Consider the following 23164-nt stretch of genomic DNA (forward strand, 5'->3'; position numbering starts at 1 on the left):
AGATTCTCTCCTGACTGTGTGCAGTTTGAATCTATGCGATCTGAAGCCTGTTTCTCGGATGTTCCTGCAAATTGTGATCAGCATGAATGTGCCAGTTTGCTCAAGGATGTGTGGGATCCCTTGTCATTTAGAAACAGATCTTTAAGATCTTCCATCTGTGATCTGGCTATGGGGAAAATTCCTAAAATATGCAGCGTCAAAAGTAAAATTGATATGTCTAATAAACTTTCTCCTGTTGTTGTCGCTATTTCTTCTGCTAATGAGTCTTTGTCTCACCCTGTTCACACCTGTAAGGGCCTGTTGCCTGGTGACAGTTGGTCCAGTGTTTCTGTCTTGAACGCCTTACAGTCTGCTCCGCAGATCGCGGAGGTTTGCGCTATGGAAGCGTCAGTTTCACAACCTAAAGCGATTTTTGATTCGCAAGTTTTGCGTTCTGACTCCTCGGATTTGACATTGTTAGCCGAATCTAAGAGTGAGACAGCGCTTCGGTTTTGCGAATCTGATGCTGAAGCTTTTTTGCTCTGTCCAGAGAAGCTTTCTCTGAACCTGCCCTGTACCATGAATGAAAACATGATCTCCACTCGCGCTGACATTTCTGAGTCCCTTTCTTGTTCTGAGGAAAATGCTGATTCTGCACCCTGTACTCTGGATGAGTTAATATGGCCTTGTTTAGAATCTCCTGCAGTGTCCCTAGAGGCTTGTCTAGGTATTGCTACTATACTCACCTGTTTCTCTGCAGTTTTGGAATTGCAAGCTAGTTTGACTGCTACGCAGAATCCTGGGTGCAGTGAGATTGAAGTTAGGGAGTCAGTGTGTGTTCCAGTAAACATTCCTGTACATCCCACTCATGATGATGAAATCCAGTCTCAGCTTATGGTGGAACCATTCCTGGGACATCTGCCCTGCCTGCAGGAGGTATTTAATGTTCAGCCCTGTAACATGGATAGTTCAGAACCCTTCATAGATAACTTGGAAAATGACATTTCTGAGGTCTTAGTTGATGTTTTGGAGGTTTCCAAGTCCCTCATAAAGGGTGCAGAACTTCTAGGAGATACCTCCTGCCCCCCAGATCCGTCTGAGGTTTTGCCCACTTCGGTGGGCATTGCTGTTGTGCTGACTACTGTTGCAGCTCTGGTGGAGCTTCACTCATGTGTAGTCAATGATGACTGTGGGTTAGATACCAGTACAGTCACAGAAATTTCTAGGGTTGAGTCCAAGCCTTCTTTTGAAAGTCCAGTGCTTGTGACCACTGCTCGTGATGATTCTCTGCCCGGTTCTGGTTTTGGTCTTGCCGTGACGGACTCTGAGGTTGGCAGTTCCTCGACGGGTCCTGAGGTTCCCCTTGGGCTAGTGTACCCCGATGTGTTCTGTGACCCAGAAAGCCCAAGTGTGTCTCGGTTGCCAGCCTGCTCAGATGCTTCCTCGGTGGAAACCTGTTCTGATGTTGCCTGCCTGCCTGCATGCCCAGAGGTGGTCTCTGAAGGCCCTGATCTTGATGCTTGTCCTGGTAATTCTGAATCCGGAATTGTCATTGGTTCCATAGGGGTTCTTGATAGTTCTCCATGTGAGCCTGGTGATCGTTCTGCCCTCCTGAGATCTCTGCGGAGCTTCAAAGTGTTCTGGGAGATCCTGGGAGAAATATTTCCTGGTACCTTGGATGAGATCAGCAGTGGGTGCTTTGTGGAAAGGGACACTTCGAATGGGTATTGTGGCAGGTTTGGTATTTTTGGACGGTCCCTGGAAGGTGGTGGGCATGGCTCGGTGGGTGTCGATGGCTTCTTTTCTAGCATTCACAGTCCTGATGGGTGTTACACTGAGACTTGTGGTACTGATGGGCATGTTTAGGTGGCTTCTCCTTCCGATGAGGTCGGTTTCGGGTGGGCTGACTCTGGAATTTGGCCTTGTCGGGCTGTCCCGACCTTCATGAGTCTTCAGTTAGAGTCTTTTGCAAATATCAGTTTAAAAGCTCGTCTGGAATTCGACCCTAGAGGGGGGGTACTGTAATGATCCGCTCAGCTGCCTGCGCAGGCAGGCAGTTTTTTGACCACTGTTCAGGTCTGCATTCTGCAGGTCTCTGGAAGAGAGACATTTTGTCAGTTTTGCAGCTTGCTGCTGTTGAGGAATTTGCATACGTTTGTCATGCAAATTGCCTAGCCACATCCTTTGTAGGCTTGCTATATATATACCATGTGATATCACAGACCTTCGCTGGTCATAACGGTGTGTCCTGGGAAACACTCCTGGAGTGTCAGCCATGCTTATTGTTTGAAGATTAGCTTAGAGTAATTCCTGGGACTGCACTAGGCATCCTTGCTAGAGCAGTCAGGATTGTATTATTTGTATTGCCTGTTCTGTCTGTCCGTGGGGTACTAACCAGAGCAGCGGTTGTTACTGGTAGCCCCTTCTGTTCATCTGTCTGTCGTGCTTGGATCGCACTAGCCTCTAGCGGTAGCGGCTGTGGATCCTTCTGCTCTCCAACTCTCTTGCTGTACTTGGATCGCACTTGCTCTGGCGGAAAGAGCAGTGCATTCAGCTCGCTTTGTTGCTATACTTGGATCACACTTGCTCTGGCAGAAAGAGCAGTGGATCGAATCTCTCACTTATTCCATTTTTCGTGTATCTGTCTTGTCTGATATGAACGTTTGCTGGAGGCTCGGTGAGGTAACTGTTAAGCAAGCGCTCATGTCCTCTGTTTCATGTTTGTCTGTCGGTGGTTAGTTAGGCGTGCTTGTCTCTGTTGTGCTTAACACGCGGAGACCGCGCAGATAACGCGTTCGCTGTTGCGAATGAGTGCGGTGTTCATGTTTAGTTAGCTTTTGTTATTTTCCTTATCTTCTCATTGTATGATTTGCTGTGCCTTTGCTACTCTCGTGCTCTGCCTTGCTGTAGCCTTGTGTCACCTCTGGCAATCGCCTCTCTCACGATTGCGTTCCTACTTCATATCTGCTGTTGTGTGTGCACCGTCGCGGGTTGGTGACTAGATTGGGGCACATACATACATTCTATCCCTGTGCTCATTCTCTTTCGCAATCGCTTCTCTTGCGATTGCATTCTCACTTGGTTTCCTCTGTTGTGTGTCCGCCATCGCAGGTTGGCGGCTAGATTGGTGGACATACATACATTCCTCATCTGTGCTTATTCGGTCTTGTGTCGCTGTTAGCAACCGCCATCTCTGGCGATTGCCTTCTCACCTTATCTTCCTGGTTGTGTGTTCAGCGTTGCAGGGTGGCGACTAGATTGGTGGACACACATACCCTCTGTCGCTTTGGTCTCTCTCTTTCAGGGCTATCTTGCCCTGCGTTTCTTCCCTTCGTGCAATTCCTGTCTGGCGTCTGTGGCAGGGCAGAGGAGCTCAGTGCTGGGCCAAAATTACGCATTAGCGTAATTACGCATCGTAATTCACTACAAATGCACCGTAAGCGTTACGTGTAAGGTTACGGTATTACGCGTAATTAATTACGCGTAGACCGTAGGTTACGTTATTACGCGTAACAAATTACGCGTAAGACAGTAAACTCCCATTGAAATTACACAGTCTGCCGTAATCGCGTAATATTACGCTCCCGTATAATATAAAAAAGCCGCCGACTTTAAGGGGTAATAGCAAAGCCCCCTTAATTGCTAAGAGCCTCACATTTGGAGAATATATTAAGGAGATCAGAAGGAATAAGAGGAAAAAATTTTTTTTCAAAAAGACCTTATAGTTTTTGAGAAAATCGATGTTAAAGTTTCAAAGGAAAAATATATACATTTAAAAACCCGCCGACTTTAACGGTTAATAGCAAAGCCTGCTTAAAATTTAGGAACACCAAATTCACAGGGTATATTAAGGGGATCAGTGGGAATAAGAGGAATTTTTTTTTTCAAAAAGACCTTATAGTTTTTGAGAAAATCGATTTTTAAGTTTCAAGGGCAAAAATGTCTTTTAAATGCGGAAAATGTCAGTTTTTTTTGCACAGGTAACAATAGTGTTTTATTTTCATAGATTCCCCCAAGTGGGAAGAGTTTTACTTACTTCGTTCTGAGTGTGGGAAATATTAAAAAAAAACGACGTGGGGTCCCCCCTCCCAGACCTCTTTAACCCCTTGTCCCCCATGCAGACTGGAATAGCCAGAATGCGGAGCACCGGCCGAGTGGGGCTCCGCACCCTGACTATACTAGCCCGCATGGTCCATGGATTGGGGGGTCTCGGAAGGGGAGGGGCAGCTAAGCTTTCCCCTCCCCCTCCGAGCCCTTGTCCAATCCAAGGACAAGGGGCTCTTCTCCACCTCCGATGGGTGGTGGAGGTGGAGGCCGCGATTTCCAGGGGGGGGGGGGTTCATGGTGGCATCTGGGAGTCCCCTTTAAAAAGGGGTCCCCCAGATGCCCACCCCCCCTCCCAGGAGAAATGAGTATAGAGGTACTTGTACCCCTTACCCATTTCCTTTAAGAGTTAAAAGTAAATAAACACACAAACACATAGAAAAAGTATTTTAATTGAACAAAAAACATAACCACGAAAAAAGTCCTTTAATATTCTTAATTAACCATTAATACTTACCTGTCCCTTTAAAAGCCAGTTCCCACGCAATATCCTCGGAAATATACTAATCATTTACAATGTAACAAAGTTGTTACAATGTAACAACTTTGTTACTTTGTAACACCACCGCACCCGACGTCACTCGCCGCTCACCCGCCGGCCGCCACATACACTCTAAGTCCCCGCCGGCTCCCGCCGTCCACTCCGCCCACACCTGTCACCCATATACATGCTGGCACCCATGGGTGCCAGCATGTATATAGGTGACATGTGGGAGAGGCGGGGAGGGCTGCGGAGCCGGCGGGGACTTAGCGTCCTAAACCCGACAGAGCTCTGAGCTATATAGCTCAGAGCTCTCGAAAGCATCTTTGTATTTGGGCTCCAAGGAGCCCCATTGGTCCTTAGCAGACCAATGGGGTTCCCGCCGGCTCCGCTGCCCTCCCCGCCTCTCCCACATGTCACCTATATACATGCTGGCACCCATGGGTGCCAGCATGTATATGGGTGACAGGTGTGGGCGGAGTGGACGGCGGGAGCTGGCGGGGACTTAGCGTGTATGCGGCGGGTGAGCGGCGAGTGACGTCAGGTGCGGTGGAGTTACAAAGTAACAAAGTTGTTACATTGTAACAACTTTGTTACATTGTAACCGATTAGTATATTTCCGAGGATATTGCGTGGGAACTGGCTTTTAAAGGGACAGGTAAGTATTAATGGTTAATTAAGACTCCCAGATGCCACCATGAACCCCCCCCCCAGGAAATCGCGGCCTCCACCTCCACCGCCCATCGGAGGTGGAGAAGAGCCCCTTGTCCTTGGATTGGACAAGGGCTCGGAGGGGGAGGGGAAAGCTTGGCTGCCCCTCCCCTTCCGAGACCCCCCAATCCATGGACCATGCGGGCAGGTATAGTCAGGGTGCGGAGCCCCACGCGGCCGGTGCTTCGCATTCTGGCTATCCCAGTCTGCATGGGGGACAAGGGGTTAAAGAGGTCTGGGAGGGGGGACCCAACGTCGTTTTTTTTTTATATTTCCCACACTCAGAACGAAGTAAGTAAAACTCTTCCCACTTGGGGGAATCTATGAAAATAAAACACTTTGTTACCTGTGCAAAAAAAACTGACATTTTCCGCATTTAAAAGACATTTTTGCCCTTGAAACTTAAAAATCGATTTTCTCAAAAACTATAAGGTCTTTTTGAAAAAAAAAATTTTCCTCTTATTCCCACTGATCCCCTTAATATATCCTGTGAATTTGGTGTTCCTAAATTTTAAGCAGGCTTTGCTATTAACCATTAAAGTCGGCGGGTTTTTAAATGTATATATTTTTCCTTTGAAACTTTAACATCGATTTTCTCAAAAACTATAAGGTCTTTTTGAAAAAAAAAAAATTTCCTCTTATTCCTTCTGATCTCCTTAATATATTCTCCAAATTTGAGGCTCTTAGCAATTAAGGGGGCTTTGCTATTAACACTTAAAGTCGGTGGCTACCTAACATTGATCCATGCGTCAACTTTTCCGCTTGGCAGCATGACCTTACGCATTAATTGCTAGTAGGATCTTACGCGTAAGCCTATAACGTAACAACCTGAATTACGGTATTCCTATGCGTAATTGCGTAAGGGCTATGCGTAATTACAGACATGTACCGTAATTGAATGTCTACGCCGTAAGCGTAATTCCGTAATGCGTAATAGCGTAAAATGACGCGTAATGATCCGTAAGCGTAGCTTTTTCCATTACGCCCAGCACTGGAGGAGCTGTTCCTCTGCACTCCACAGCTCCACCTGCCGACAGGAATTTCCCTCTACAGGTGCATTGCACCTTTTGCTGGGTTCCCTCAAATTATACGCTTGTGGAGGATTTCCGCAGTGTCAGCGCACATTTTGTGCGCTGATCACGGAGAGAATTCCACAATCGTTACAAAAATGTTCTACATTTTTTTTAAATGAACAGTTTTGAGTCCAATAGGATATTAGGGATTGGAAAATTTTCACTTATTTAGATCAGTGTATTCATTTGATCACTACTACACTTTACTGTAAAATGTAACCACTTCAGCCTTCAGTCGTTTTGCACCTTATGCATCCGAGCAATTTTCACCTCCCATTCATTCGCCAATAACTTTATCACTAATTATCACAATGAATTGATCTATTTCTTGTTTTTTCCACCACCAATTAGGCTTTCTTTGGGTTGTACATTTTGCTAAAAAGTATTATTTTCTAAATGCATTTTAACAGGAATATTAAGAAAAAATGGAAAAAAAATCATTATTTCTCAGCTTTCGGCCATTATAGTTTTAAAATAATACATGCTACCATAATTTAAACCTACGTATCTTATTTGCCCATTTGTCCCGGTTATTACACCATTTCAATTATGTCCCTATCACAATGTATGGTGCCAAAATATTTTATTTGGAAATAAAGGTGCATTTTTTTAGTTTTGATGTCCATCACTATTTACAAGCTTATAATTTAAAAAAATATTAGTTGTATACCCTCTTCACATGCATATTAAAAAAAAGTTCAGACCCTTAGTTAACTATTTATGGTTTTTTTTATTGTAATTTTATTTTACTTAAAAATTGTATTTGGGTATTTCTTGGGTGTGGGAGGTAAACAGTTAATTTTAAATAAAATGTATGGGGCCTGATTCACAAAGCGGTGCTAACAGTTAGCACGCTGGTGAAAAGCCCTTTATCACGCCTAAACTCAGTTTAGGCATGATAAGTTTAGGCATGATAAGTTTAGGTGTGATAAGTTTAAGCATGATAACTTTAAGCACCAACTGGGTTAGCACCGCAGTGCACAGCTGATCAAAAGTTTTGCGCTAGCAAAGTCTGGTGCACTGTGCATAGAGTTTAATGGCACTGCTTTGTGTGCGGGACTTTGCGCGTGATCTAAACTTATCTAAACTTATCATGCCTAAACTTATCACACCTAAACTTATCATGCCTAAACTTATCACGCCTAAACTGGCTTTTCACCAGCATGGTGCAATGGTTATCACGCCTAAAGTCTCTAACTGGCTTAGCACCGCTTTGTGAATCGATTGTGTCTTTTTGTAATAAAAATGTATGTGCATGTAGTTTTACTATTTGGCCACAAGATGGCCACAGTGATTCTTCTGTTTTTCTATCCTGTGAGCGAGCACACTCACTCACACTAACTACAAGGAGGACGCGAGTTTTTTTTTCAGTCCGCAGCCTCTGAAAAGAAGCCATCGGTTTTTCTACTAGGGACTTAGATCAATAAATGTTCCCAATCATTGATCTCCAGGCTAATGGGGGGCAGCATGGGAGCGTGTGTGTGTGCGCGCAATCGCACTTGGGAGCGTGCAGCACCGCAGCAGCAGCCTTTTGAATGTGAAAGTCACATCCAAAAGGCTAAAATGGTTAAATAAGGTTTTAACTTGCATGTTTTATGTTTCAATTATTTTTACTTGAGAAGTGGAGAAGGAATAGTTGTTCCCATTTTCAACTGGGTGAGGAGTAGTGGTGAACAAGAGTGGCTATTTTTATTTCATTATACTTTTTTTGCAAAAATGTCATATTTTCACACAAATGAGGTTATCTACAAAAAATATAGGGTCATGAGAAAACATGTTTTTACACAAATACAATTTTTTATGAAAATACAAGGGCATAAGGAAGTTTATTTTTGCCAAATATCTAGAATTCTATGGGCATGTGGACACTTTTTACATAGAAAAGAACATACGAGAAAACATGAGTATGTGAAACTAAATGCATTGAAGTTAATGGGCATGAGAAAACACATTTACGAAAGTTATGAATTCTCAATACAATTTTAAGTTAAAAAACAAATTTTGATGCTAAAAGTCAAGTGCTTCCCTAGTTAAGACGTTTTGTCTGTTTCATGCACTGTTAGGCCTCTCTTAGACAGGACACTGATTTGCGCTTGTAACGTAGTTCAACATCCCATCTGCCACCTATAAGCACCTTTTGGTTGCAAGTAAAATGCAGCCAAATGGCAGCATTTGTAACACCACGCATGTCAGACATGCAGTGGTGTTCCTACATGGCAGAGAACCATGACTTGCTGATTCTAAGCATGGCTGTGGGCGCTCTCCAATATGACTCTACAGCAGGTAATGAGCCCTAACAAGCACCCAGCCAGTGCACAAGAGCAGCTGACAAGCAATGAATTCACCAGCTTCAGCTGCTCATATAAAGGAGGCCTTAGGATATTTTTTCATCTACAGAACTTGAATATAGCATTGCCTGGTTAAAATGCAAAAATTGCTACATATGTTAAGAAGTATAGAGGGAACAAGTCAAAACATTCTTTCAGAAAAAACATGTATTTTTGGAGAAAATTAAATGTAAAAATGCAAAGGAAAAATGATTTTTAAACTGAGTAAAATTGCATTTTGATGTGGTTCCCGTTATTCCCTTAAACAAAAATAGCAGTTTGGGTGAATATATCATGTATGGGGCACTATTATTAACCATTAAAATTTGTGCGAAATTATGAATGGATTACATTAAATCAATTTAATTTTAAAATCATAATTACGTGCGGCCGTAAGAGTTAAATGTTATGCAAAATGTTTGCATTATCTTATTTAGCAGATTATGATCATTCATCACTACACAGTTTGCACCTGCCATAGCAACAAGCTTTGTACTGCTTGCTGCAATACAAAATTGCATAGCCTTGTTCTCATGCCACTCCAGCCTGCTTGATTTTTTTTTTTTATAATGGCCATCAAACATCTACTGTGGTTTGGGAGGCCTTCTTTTTAGTAGTTTTTTATTAGATGTTAATATTGAATTTAATATCTAATCTATTAAAAAGTCTCATAATGTATTTCCCCTAAACAGTAATGATGGGTGGAGAAACAGATAGTGAAGCTTTGAAATAATGAGTATAATATGTAAGTCTACTGTATCTTCCTAATCCTAAATTGTTGTTGTTTTTTTATCTTAGTTTGACTCAAATTTTCTTTTTTTATATTTCTGTCAACAGAAAGCTGACCTTGCAGTTGCCCCATTGGCTATTACCTATGTACGAGAACAGGTCATCGACTTCACCAAACCATTTATGACCCTTGGAATAAGTATTTTGTACCGAAAACCTAATGGTACAAACCCCGGCGTCTTCTCCTTCCTGAATCCTCTTTCCCCTGATATCTGGATGTATATTCTGCTGGCTTACTTGGGTGTCAGTTGTGTGCTCTTTGTCATAGCCAGGTAACATATCTACCTATGTGGTTTTTGTTTTGGCAACTATGCACTTTTCCAGTAAAATGTATACTTGTCAAAATGTACTCTTTTCTCCACGTGTTACAGCATTCTTATGTTATATTACATAGGTCACCTTGCGCTCTCACCAATCATTGTTTATGATGTATTCTTTATACAAAACTATTGCCTTGTCTTACCATATTTAGTGCACCAAAAAAACAAAAACAAAATTAAAAACAGTATTATACAAAGACATTTCATTAAGTGTTGGGCACAGTAGGGTAAAGCTAGCTGCTAGGTGCTTATTGCTATCTTTGTCCATTGGTAAGATTTTTCTTCCCTCTTCAAGATAAAAACTCTAAATCATTCACAATATTCATAGTTACATAATAGTTTAGAAAAATGCATTAACAAACAATTTGCAAAAGTATTAATTTTTGCAATATAAAATTCCATATTACTTCTAACATTGAATCATTGGTGATCAGAACCTCATTGCTAACAGCTACATTACTGTTCACACCCCACTCCCACTCCTTTCCACTGCAACAGTTTGAATCAAAGATGCTTGTAAGTCACATAATGATGCATAGCACACTGTGTGTGCAGGTCTGACTGTGATTCGCACAAAAATTACAGGCAGTTAGTCACAAGAAAAGCATGGCTTCTGAAGGGATCACAGTCACACCATGCTTATGACATATATGGTTACATCATGATTTGGAGGGGGGTAAGTGTACAATGCTGGGGAGGGGTGGAGTAGTACAAGTGGTAGGAAGGCTATTTAAAGGGAAGAGTTAGCCACATGTGATCTGTTGACTCTATATTGCAAGAGCAAGGCATATTATTTAATAACACCATTTTCGATTGCAATTGTATTAAAAGTAATTAAAAAATTAGAATGAACTAGAATTTAATTAAATAAAGGAGTGAAAACTCTTTCTTTTGAGAGTATATGCAGCGATAAAGCCTAGAATGGTGTTCTAATCTTTGACTAACCCATTACAAAATAATAATAAGAATAATAATAATAATAATATCTTTAGCTTTTCACTCAAGTTATATGTGCTTTGACATATAGGGTGTAAGCAAATAAAAACAATAAGGGTAAGAAAAAATATTAATTCATAAGATTGGCCATGTTAACTGTATAACTGTTTAACTGTATACTCAAAATATTTAAGGATATTTAAATAGAGTTGTAAAGGATATTAAATACAAAAAATAAGCCTGCATGTTTAGTTCAGATAAATATCTTGTAGCATTAACAGTTTGTTTTAAATTAATTGGGTGTTTCTCAAAACAGTTGAGCTGTAACTGCACATTGGCATATTGTGCTTTTGAGATACAAACCATTAGTATATTCAGTGAACAAATAAAATAGCATTGTCAATAAACTCAGCAAATTAAAATACAACTAGCGTGTTCTAACCTACTAACAAATGCCAAAAAATAAAATAATTTTATTAAGTTAAGATGTTAAAATAAAGCTAATATTGTCCTCACAAACTAACAAACCTCATTATACATGAAGCTGACAAGAGCTGAGCATTTGTGCTATATGGCTTCTCCTACTGCTGCAGCTTCTCATTTATGGATTGCTAGATACAGTAGAAACTATATGGAACTGAAACTTACACACTAAGGATGATCAAATATATTTTCAACTTGTTTTTAATAGGGAACACAAGTGAAATGGTTTGAAAGTGGTGGTAAGGGAATTCTGAACCATCTAGCTTTACTGGATATGAGGCTGACATTACATGGCGGGTATTTAAAAATCTGCTATATAACAGTCTCTGATCTGGTAATCAAAAGTCTTTCTCAGTGATGTTGCTTATAAAAATATGAATGCTGTTTTGCATAGCACTACTGAGGCACATTTCACTGACTTTATATAACAGCTTAACATTTCCTGCACTGGCCCATAGCCAAAAAGCAATTTCACATATCGCTAAAATATTTCTGTATGCATTATAGCATTGCTATCTGAGCTGTTTTTCAGGCAGTTTAAGAGGCATTTTTAAGTCATAAAACAGATACAGCGCCAACCATCTTTCAGCGTAGGTTACTATGCTATGTTAATAAATAATACATTAACTTTGATTTAGCTCCCATGTTTATTTAATAGAATTCCCAATTTATTCTGGATGGTTTTAGCTTTCAGATAATATTGCCTACTATATACTACAGCTTTTCATTTCTTTGCCCTAAAAGAGTATGAGATTACAAGCCAAAATATTTAAAATGTCAGTAGCACCTAAATCTGTAATACTTAAATAAGTGTTTTGAAATTATTCTTAGACATACTAAGCATGTTTTGTAACCTCTGCATGAAGAGCCCTAAGTTAAATGAGAAATAGTAAAACCTTATTATGAGGTAGCTCATCTGCTTGGAAGCAAAAACAGTAAATATTAAAAGTCTTCATAGATGACCTGTTGAAAATGAGATGTGATCTATTAATACTACTTGGACAAAAATATTCAGCGGGTTATGTGAGATGAAACAAAGGGGTAATAATACATTTTAAAATGGCTTTTATCATTGTCTCTATAGCAGTGAGTATGAGGATAATCATAATAAAGGCAAAATACTACTACTACTACTACTACTACTACTACTACTACTACTACTACTACTACTACTACTACTACTACTACTACTACTACTACTACTACTACTACTACTACTACTACTTCTTATTATTATTATTATTATTATTATTATTATTATTATTATTAGAATTAAATACAACAACCTTGCAGAAGAATCCCAGCAAATAGACTTCACAAAGGTGAACATATACAGTACATACAGGATTTGCAGTTACAACTGAGGTGCTTTGTATTATGTTTGGGATTATGTTTACAGTCCCATGAATACATAATAGGGCATAATGCATTCAAAGAAATGTAATGCAAAGCAACACAGGTGATATGCAATTGCAAATACAAACCTTTCTAAATGCTTCAGAAATACATGGCAGATACTAAAAACAATTGCTTATGTACATTAGCCAAAAACATTCCCACAGATTTATATAAATAGTTCAGCAGGTAAAGCTATTTTTTCTCTTTGCTGTACATAAATTCCTCTTAGAAAAGTGTGCATATTTATCTATATCTACAGAGATAAAATGCCAAGAGCAAATAACTCCAAATACTTCTTAAGAAAAAAATAATAACAACAACCGTATAAGGCTCTCAGAGTCATCATTCTGATTAAATCCTATTCAAAATGACTGTCATGGGGGATAGTGGGTTGCATGCAGGTACGGTTAATATGAATTGGTTTTCTAGTATAGGCAAAAGTTTTGTTTTTGGAAGGTGCTACAGATATCGGCATAGGGACACTTTAGCAGTGGAGATTGTGGGGGAGATATTGACAGGGGGAGGGGATAGATTAGTGTTAAGAGTAGGTAGAGGGTGGGATAGTATGAGAGAAGGGGTAGGTAAACTGATAGTCGATTATCAGTAACATTATTGTTATTCTATTATTGGTAATAGCCAGTCTCCAATAGTAGACTATCACTGATTTTACTGATATTCTACTATATATCACCCAAATTACCATGGTACCCTTTTTCTGCATACACATTACTGTAAAGTGGCTGGCTGTCTATGTACACTTTACCCCCCAAAAAGCATTTAAAACTATAATATATGTCCTACTCATGAGTATTAAATCCAGATAATTTGTAATGACACTTTGCATCATAGTTCTTTTAGCAGAAATCAAGATAATAGAAGAGAAAAAAAACTGTCACTCATAGCAGGTCATCTAATAAATTATCTGGCCTCACTCTATAAAATCATAATGCAAAGAAGACTCGTAGTATAATTAATAGAAATCCTTTAAAACAAATCACATACACATACTGTATTTGTAGGTTTACTATAAATCTGTCCAGTATGTTAATCTTCATTTTCAGCCCAATGTATTTTTAGGCAGCACTAGCTGCTCACATTTCTGCTTGCTCAGCTTTTGAAGACCTCTTGTGTATTGCTTCCTTCAGAGCTGATTCAGAGTTACAACAAGGAGAATAGATCAACAAATGAAGATTAAAAGACCAGTGAATTCCAAGGGGAAACAAGGGCACAGGCATAGGCTTATTTCAAGAACTGCAATAAAAACACAGTGTTGTCTAGCCAATAAAATGAAATAAACAAGCCAGAAAGACACCATGTAAAAATCATATTACTCTCACTTCAGCGCACTAGATATTTTTGGCATCATTGAAGTGAATGTTTTCAAAGTAGTGTAGACCAATATATGTTAATTAAAATAAAATAGGAAATAATTCTTATATAATTTGTTTATTTTTATGTATATTTTTAGTTTGATATAATGGTATTCAATACAATTCTGGTTGAAATTAGTATTATAACATGATACGATACAAGAACCTATAGATTGATTAAACAAGTCAGCATTACATTGCAGCTGAAATAATATGTTATAATACTTAACTTCAGGGACTAAGTTTCATATTACATTTTAAAAATGTAATGGATGTTAAATGTCCTTCAAGTTAAGGTAACGTAAGAGAATTGCTAACACCACTATTTATACCCAATATCTATTATACATACATGATACTACTAAAGATATAACGTTATTTAGAGAACAATTCATGCACACAAAGGTTCCTTTTGCAATTGTCCCAACTCAACTCCATACCAATAGTTAAAAAAAACAGTTTTTGGTGAGAGCCTTAATAGGTTTAAACTATTTTTTGTTGCAAAAAATTGTTGATCTTTAAATAACAACCATCAGCATTCAAGGTGCATAAACTCATATCAACCATTCAGAAATATTTTTATCAGTGAGATTATAATATATTTCCTCAAAACTGATATCTGTTTGGCTGAGATGGGTAACAATACACAATATTACTGTTTGCAAGAGGCGTTTGTACTGGGTAAAATCAAAGAGAAATATTCATAGCATAGACAAAATCAGTTATTTTTTTAGTGGTTAAAGCATTTATGCATTTTTATGACAGTGTGATATCTTCTGGTTATTATTGTAATTGACAGTTCAGAAATATTAATACAAATACTAATAATGACAATTATAATAAAAATAACATCAATAATGTTATTATTATTATTATTATTATTATTATTAGGTTCAGAGGGAAATGTGTCAATTAGGTTTAGAAAGTATGTTTTCACCTTGCTTCAAATATGTCAAAATGCATGGTATATTCGAGAAACAATTACCACAAGGTAAAGATGTTATAGTTGTTTCATGTAGGACAAAAGCAAAACATTTTCTATGATCATCGCTTAGTATATTAAGTTCCGAGAAAATATGAGAAATGTTCTATTTTTAATGATGAAGAGTTTTGTACGAGAAATAGGTATATCTGTATCTTACAAACTCATTGAAATAAAAGGGCTTTGGTTATTGCTTTGCAAAGTTTATTTATAATGCAGGTGTGGCAATTTACTACAAGGTTAGTAGACAAGTGACCTATGTTCACTTAATAAGCTTAACAATGGAACAATGTACTCATTAAATCAGGGATTCCCTAGCACACTATCATATATCTATGTTAGGAACCAGATAATACTATTTTTCCTCATAAAAATAATGAGCACCTTTATCATGTTTCAGCTGTAAGCAAATGTTGCCAAATTATAAAGAAAGTTAGCGCTGGGTACACACAATGAAATTTTCTGTCAAATTTACTGTCAGATCAATTATTTCTAAAATGTCCAATCTGATTTCTGATCATTTTTGCATAGAAATGAATGGAAAATTGAACAGAAATCAGATTGGACATGTTGAAAATAATCGATCTGACAGTAAATTTGTCAGTAAATTGCATTGTGTGTACCTAGCATTATAATAGTCTGGAAAGTACCATGATTGAGGTAAGGATAGTTGATTTCTTATCATTTACTGATTGTATGGGCTACAGACTTTATTTGTAGTCCTTATATTGTTTTACCTCAAGAAAGGTAGGAGACAGATATTTTTTGATTAAGTATATCTTCTTAGGCTCAGTTCCCATCTGCTGTTTGACCACAAGTGGCCAGCAGGAGCAGACAGTGTAGTGTCCGATCCTATGGTCCGCTGTGGTCTGACTGTAGCTTAGTGCAGATTTGTTACCACAATAGGCTGTATGGGTAACACACAAGATTATCGCTGATGGCATAGAAGTGCATCCTGCATACAGAAATGGATCCAATGGATCCACTGCAGACTGACAAGTGTTAACAGCTCCTATATATAAAATAGTAGCAATTCATTATCAATTTTGCGATGAGCAAAGAACAGACACAAATTGTACGATTTCCACTCAAGTGGGAACACAGTCTTACCAGCAAGTGGTAGACAAGATGGTAAATCAATATTACATGTTTTAAAAGTAGCTTGGAATCCTGATTTTATAATCAAGTAATTATATACCTCTCTAGAGGTTTCTATTCATACCACATTCATCAAATTGTTTTATTAAAATGTGAAACAATAGAATGATCACACTATGGGCTAGATTCACAAAAGCATAATGACTGCTATCACAGCAGTTATCATGTGATCTGCCGCTTGCAGAGCTTTTCACGCGAACAGCATTAGTTCACATGATAAGCGAAGGATTCCGCGCGATCATGTGCACATTTTATGTGAAATGGCGGCAGATCATGTGATAACTGCTGTGATAACTTTTGTGAATCGAGCCCTATGTCAGTGAATTATGATCAACTGTGATTACTTTTGATACATTCTTGCAAGTTGTGTACTCTTACTTCTGTTGGATAGCAATGAGGACATGTTTATATGTTTTGTCAGGAGAACAGATTATACAGATGATACTGGTAGTACCAACAAATGACCTGTCCTCCACAATGATTTTAGACCATTATACCTTCAGAACACAACACAGAAAGAATATGGAATTATGGTTTGCATTTGTTGAAAATTAAAAAAAACTGGATGCAGGAAGTTTCTACTTCACCTACAGTTATATCATTTAGGAGAGTTTGGAATTGTTTAAGAAAAAGTATATTCAAGTAATGCAGAAACATATATTTGAATATCTATTTTTCCTGCTTGCTGGAATACAGATTTAAAGTATACCTGAAGTGACATGATGAGATAAACATAAGCACATATAGTGCTAACCCTACTAAGACATTGTCTGAAGTCTCTTTCTGGTTTCCAAAATAGCAAGACTTTAAAAAAAAAAAACCTTTAGTTGCTATCTATGCAAAATAGCTTGTCAAAAAGCTTGTTGAGTTCAGTCTGGTTGGGAGAAGGTTGCATTTTTACTGCAGGAAAGTTCATCACTTCTCCTTCTTTTTCAGCTAAAGAAAAGTAGAGTGTGGATACTAAGATCAGCTGTAGCATTTTGATGCAATCTAAAAGATCAATCCATTAAACTGAAAATAAAATTAGGGAAACGTATTTCTATGTTACTAATGCTTAATTTTTCATTGTTAGTAAACATCAATCAATTATCTCATAAGTTTATTTTCACTTCAGGTTCACTTTAACCACTTCATTCCACAGGATGAAGGGATAAAATGTCTGTGCACATGCACTTTAGCAGAATTTGCACCAATTGCGCACAAATAGGATGTTTATAATTGTCCATTTTGCAGGAAGTGGTTAAAGCTCTTTCACAAATTACAAGATTTTACAAGAAATCATCCAAACAGCATAACAACTTCTTTATCAGTTTAACATGAAAAATAGGTTTGTGTGATTGAAAATATTTTTGTACATTTGCATTCTCAATATTCCAATGAAAACAATCAGATTGCAGTTCGCATTGGCTTCGTGAGTCTGCTCAAAGATATGGATCATTACAGTTATTAATCAGAATTGTGTTTGCTAAGAAACCCTTGTTTGCACCCAGCCCTTGAAGTCTGCAATGAGGCAGCCTTGTGTTAGACCATAAATATTAATGTATTTATGTTAAAAGTAAGCATTGAGTACAGACCAAGGCAGACATTTTCTTAAAGGGTAGCAATAATTTCTTATGTCTGTAAAAAGCTCAAATGATTTTCAGTGTCAACCGCTTATCTGAATAAAGAGCAGATATGTTTATATTTCTAATCATCTGACTCTAAAGGAGCCATTCAGTATGTAACAGGTTTATACGCCTGTCATTGCAAAGTATGACATTTAATATACATTGAAGGGCAGCTGTGAATTATTATGCAGTTTAAAATTGCAGACTGTTTAACTAGGATGTTCATTGCTGAAATAATCTGCTGTCAAGGAAGCTGTTGCAATTCTGAAATAATATGCCAGTTACAGTTAGGACTGGTGCCCTGAGCTTTACCTCATCAGATACAAGTTTATACAAGGCATACAAATCTATGCTTAGGGCATGAATATACACATATAAATGAAATATAGCAGAAAGGACATTCTGTATCGAACAATAAATACACTATTATTTTTTGTTAATAAACAATGCATTTCTGAGACAATATTTGTATATTTAAAGGTCAAGGTCAGATAGTATATTTAACACATTTATACATTTCTTAATCAAAATACATTATTTCTAATGAGGAGAAAGGTGGACCCACATGCTACATATTAAAGGGAGGTGTATAATTATTGTATTATATCAGAAGTCAGGCTTTAAATATATCTATTCTTAAGTATTAAGGCTAATTCATGTACTGCTAAACTTGTATAATAACAAAAAAATATGTTTGTATCTTTTCTTTAAGATAAGACATTGATCTGCACATTTACTGAACATACTAAATATGCATGGGCTGGAAACTCAATGACAACGTCTAGAATGGGTTTAGACTTTCTAGGCATCTCCAAATTTGCCTGTCTATGAAAGACTATTTAACATGAACCTTAAATGAAAATAAACTTATGAGGTAATGCATTGTATGTGTAGTATGGATAATAAATAGAGCATTAACCACTTCACCCCCCCAGTGCTAAATTTCTCCGTCCCTCTGCGCACCGCTTCACCCCCAGGGACGGAGAAAGGCGCACTTGTTTGTTTACTGGCTGGGAGTGGGCGGGGAACTCTCGCGCACACTCCAGCCAGCCCGCACAGCAGGTGACTAATTGGACGTTAGGAACAAGCGTTCCTAAATCCAATTAGCCTCGCAGATTGCGAGTAGAATGAAGACGGCTTCAAACAGAAGTCGTCTTCATTCAAAACAATGTAAGATAAACAAACATGCAGCGTGCGATCGCGCATCCCCGCGACCCGCGCGCACACACACCCCAGCTCTGCAGTACAATGATTGGTTATGGGGACTCCAGTCCCCAATAACCAATCATAGTACATAAATACTGGAATGGAAGCAGCGCTGAAAGGTAAAAATCGCGCTGGTGTTTCAGGGGTAAAACCCCTCAGTTGTGAAATGGTTAATAGCAAAGAAAAGAGTCTCATATTTTTATTTTCAGTTATATAGTTTTGTTTATAACACTGCATCACACCATCACAATTGCAGTTTAGAATCCACATTCTGCCTTTTAAACTGTGAACGAAGCAGAACCAATTCCCTTTGAACTTTCTTACAGTAAAACCTTATCTTAAGCTGTTTCTTAACTGTTTAAGGTTCTATTTGTATAAAGGTAGAGGAAAAAAGAACACAGGGAGGTCCGGGAGCCCACTCTGGTGCAATAACGTTAGTGAGGAAATACATTTTCATAAGTACAGAGGGAAAATACTCACAAGAGTGGGTTGCTGTAGGAGGCAACCACTCGTTTTTGCATGTGGAGAAGTACCGTCCCCACTCAGCCTTCGTTGTTGTTCGCTACTCCAAGAAAAAATTAGATCTATCCGTTCACTATTAGTGCGCAAAGACAACGCATTTGACGGCTTAGGCCGCTTCCTCAGGTCAATAGTAGTGCCTATAGTCCACTGGTATCTAGTATCCGGGCGCCCGGACACTAGATACCTGTGGACTATAGGCACTACTGTTAAGGTTCTATTTGCTCTTCAGAAAATGAGACTGACTTTGACAAGCTGTTGACAAGCTCAAATAATCTATTTTGCATAGATAATAACTAGGCTAGTATAATATGTGTATATGTGTATCTCATACTGAGCCATGTCCTATTAACTTTCCTTCTGAATTATCCTCTAGAAGATCATTTTTCAACATATCTAAAAATTAACTTGTCAGCATTTAGCAAATAAAAAGTACAAAAAAGAAGGTACAAGGGTAATAGCAAACTTGTTTTGAGTAATTTCTTTCTGGGTGGGAACCTTAAAAGTATTTTACTGATACGGTTTGACAATGTCTCATTAGAGAAAACTTAAAAGAAAAGTTAATAGGATATGGCCCAATGTTACATGTCACTTCAGGTTTAGGTTAAAGCAGATATTGCAGTGGGTGTAGGTATGGAGAAGAGCACAGTCATATTGTCCATGGCAAGAGATACTATTTTTATAACAATCAAGAATTCTATAGCCCTAAATTGTCTCAGTGTGAAGAATAAATGTTGGATATTGCTACATTATTTTAAAAAAGCCCATTGGGTTAAGATTTTTTTTTATTAATTGGGTGAAAAACACCAATTCCCTTCAGGTGACTGGTTGTGTGAATAGAATACATGTTTGCTGTGCTGACAGGTACATAAAAAGATAAAAAAAACTATGTATGTGTATTAAATATATTTGAAGCAAGGAAGAAAACATTATTGTAGTGCTTGTTACTGGCGGTTTCCAATTTGTCATGAGGAAAGGGCAACAACTGTCATCTAAGTTGGTTCAGAATATGCATCAAAACTGTTACCATCTAAAATGAAGATGTGGGTAAGTCAACATTATTTGGTACAGTGTACTATAAATATGTCTGATTGTGAGTTATTTTGAGATGTATTCATTTATTTAATAACTAAATAGAAATTGCAGTAAACCAATGGCCACCTATCCAAACTCAGCATGAAGTAGTTTAGTGTGTGGTGACAAAACAAAGCTGATGTTATCAGGCATGAGTTATTGCAAATGATTGCTCAAGTAACATTATTACTAAATAAGTTCACCTCTGACATATATAATTAAATATGCAGGTAAGTGGCACACATGCAAGTACATATTCACATATTAAAGGGAATATATTAAGACAGAAATCACTTCAGCCGTATAGTTTTCATGCTGCTCGGCTAAAGCTGATTCTTCATTTTCCTGAATAAAGCTATTGACCCAGAACTAGCAGGAAACATAGAAATCCCAACTGTAGACTTACATTTCACTGACACAAAAGACAAAGGAATTGATTTAATAAAGGGGAAGTATGGAAGACTGCAGTAAAAGGACACGTTCTCTCAAAACACCCAATCAACTGCTGAGAAGTTCATCTTTTTTAAAATTTCTACAGCATAAGACTGGCCACTTGAGGTGAAGACAGCTTAATTTTAACACACTGTACAGTACTTGTCCTGTAGCAGATAATTTATAAAGTGATTGCAATGCAAGCTAGATCATCGTGAGCATATAAAGTAATATTTTGCATTCAGAACAAACTCTATTTTTCTTAAATCAAAGAGGAACATTATTTAATTAAGTTTAAAGAAAACAATATTTTAGCTGGCTGACGAAAGTTTTTAAAAGAACATGGATTTGTTGAGTTGCCAGAGACAGTGAGATGTGCATCTGTTTTAGTGATGAGCACAAATTTCATATACTTTTAATTTCCCATCATAATTCACAATTAAAATGCAAAATCCTAATGAAAATGTTGGGAAAATCTGTAATTGTGTTTGTAAACATAATCTGGATCCGTAATTTCACATAATTTTTGCATAATTTTGTGATAACTTTAGTGGTTAGTAGATAAGCCTCCATACATGTTATATTCATAAAAACTCCTTTATATATTAAGGGGAATAATGCTCCCAAAAATAATTTTTCAAAAAGACCTTTTAGTTTTTGAGAAGACTGATTATAAAATGCAAAGGAAAACTGTAATTTTTCTAAGTTAAAAAAACATTTTTTCTTTTAATTTTTAAAATCAGTTTTCTCAAAAACTACACTTTTTTATTTACTTGTTCTTACTATTCCCCTTAATATACGTAGCAATTTTGGTGATGATAGCATGTATGTGGGCACAAAATTACTAGAAAATTAAGTGAAACTACAAATGGATTACACAAAATCAATTGAATGTCCAAATTATAATTACATATAGCCGTAATTACAAAAATGTATGCAACATTTTACATACTTGTAATTAGCAGATTACAATCATCGTTAATCAGTTTAGCTGAGCTGGACTAGAGGCAGTTATAACCAAATTCTCAGTGAGTAGATGTTCATTAATATTTACAAATCTATGCCAACAAACTCATTTGCTTACTGAGCTGGTAAAGGGATACTCCAGAATTTTTACCAGTCCAGTTTTGCACTACCAATTACCCATTTACTAACTGCTGTCAGAAGTGGGGCTTCTCCAATCAGTAGTATTATTTAGAATAGTTTAAATAAGTTAATCCTTTTGTGTTGCTATAATGAATGATATAATTATCAACATGAATTAATATGTCAGAATTGTTTTTCTTTCTATGACAGGGTATACATCTCTTCTAGAGATGAGTGATCAATTTCTGAAAATTAAAAAAACTAAACAAAAGTTATGTTCTTCCTGTAGCCAACATTTTAATGAAAGTGACTTTCATTTCTGCTATGTGTGGTGACTTGGTGTAAATAGTGTCTGTTGGTGGTGATACTTACACTTATGTCTATGTAGAATTCAATATGACTTTTTAATGCAATAAAAGTGATCATTGGTCTAGAGGACATTGAGAGATTACACTAGTCAGGTTAATGGAGGCACAAATTGGACTGCTTTCTGCGTGAGATGATTCATATCTGTCTAGTGACATTTCCCTTCACAAAAATTCAGGGTGCTACAAAAGCAGTGGAAATTGAAAAATTAAATAAAGATTTTTTTAAATAAAGATTTCAACAAAGTAGACATAATCTATGAAAAAGTAATTGTACTTGACCCTAATTCGTACCCTCTTATAATCCTCCCACTAGTTAGAAGATCTCAACTCACAGACACTGATTTTTTTCTTTTTAATAAATGAGCATAAAAATTGCTGATTAATTGGAAACATAGAATATCGAGGTAAGAATCCTCCATGAATTGATTAAACACATGACCTGAGGGAGATGTTGTTGCATCAAAACGTGTCGTCAGACTGATAGCACACAAAGTCGGCTAGCAGAGGAGCGCCACATAACAGGCAGTTTCCAAATTGCTTATCCCCATTGGCCACAGTGGATGTTGATTGGGAAGGTTGCCTCTGATTAAGATAAGCTCTATTTTAATATCTCCTTGTACATGCAACACTTTATGCATTATTGCTATTGTGAATAAAGGAGTGCTCCACTCCTTCTTGTCATTTCAGCATCACAACTCATCCCTTGTTGTTAAGGAGCTGCACCAGGAGTTTACCCAACCTATTGCATCACATTAATTCTG

At 37.6% G+C, this 23164-nt stretch overlaps 1 protein-coding gene across 3 annotated transcripts in view; it reads left to right on the top strand.

Annotated features, from left to right (window-relative positions):
- GRIK2 (glutamate ionotropic receptor kainate type subunit 2) overlaps positions 1–23164 on the top strand; it is an 853883-nt gene that overhangs the window by 614864 nt on the left and 215855 nt on the right. For 2 of the 3 annotated variants that reach the window (XM_068231225.1, XM_068231227.1), the window contains one exon: positions 9513–9736. In XM_068231225.1, the coding sequence (XP_068087326.1) occupies positions 9513–9736 (224 nt within the window). Of the gene's footprint in view, positions 1–9512; positions 9737–13746; positions 13819–23164 lie in introns of those variants that run through there. The other variant, XM_068231226.1, reaches the window with a different exon arrangement.

This window comes from Hyperolius riggenbachi, chromosome 4 (genome assembly GCF_040937935.1).
Source record: "Hyperolius riggenbachi isolate aHypRig1 chromosome 4, aHypRig1.pri, whole genome shotgun sequence".
Taxonomy (NCBI): Eukaryota; Metazoa; Chordata; class Amphibia; order Anura; family Hyperoliidae; genus Hyperolius; species Hyperolius riggenbachi.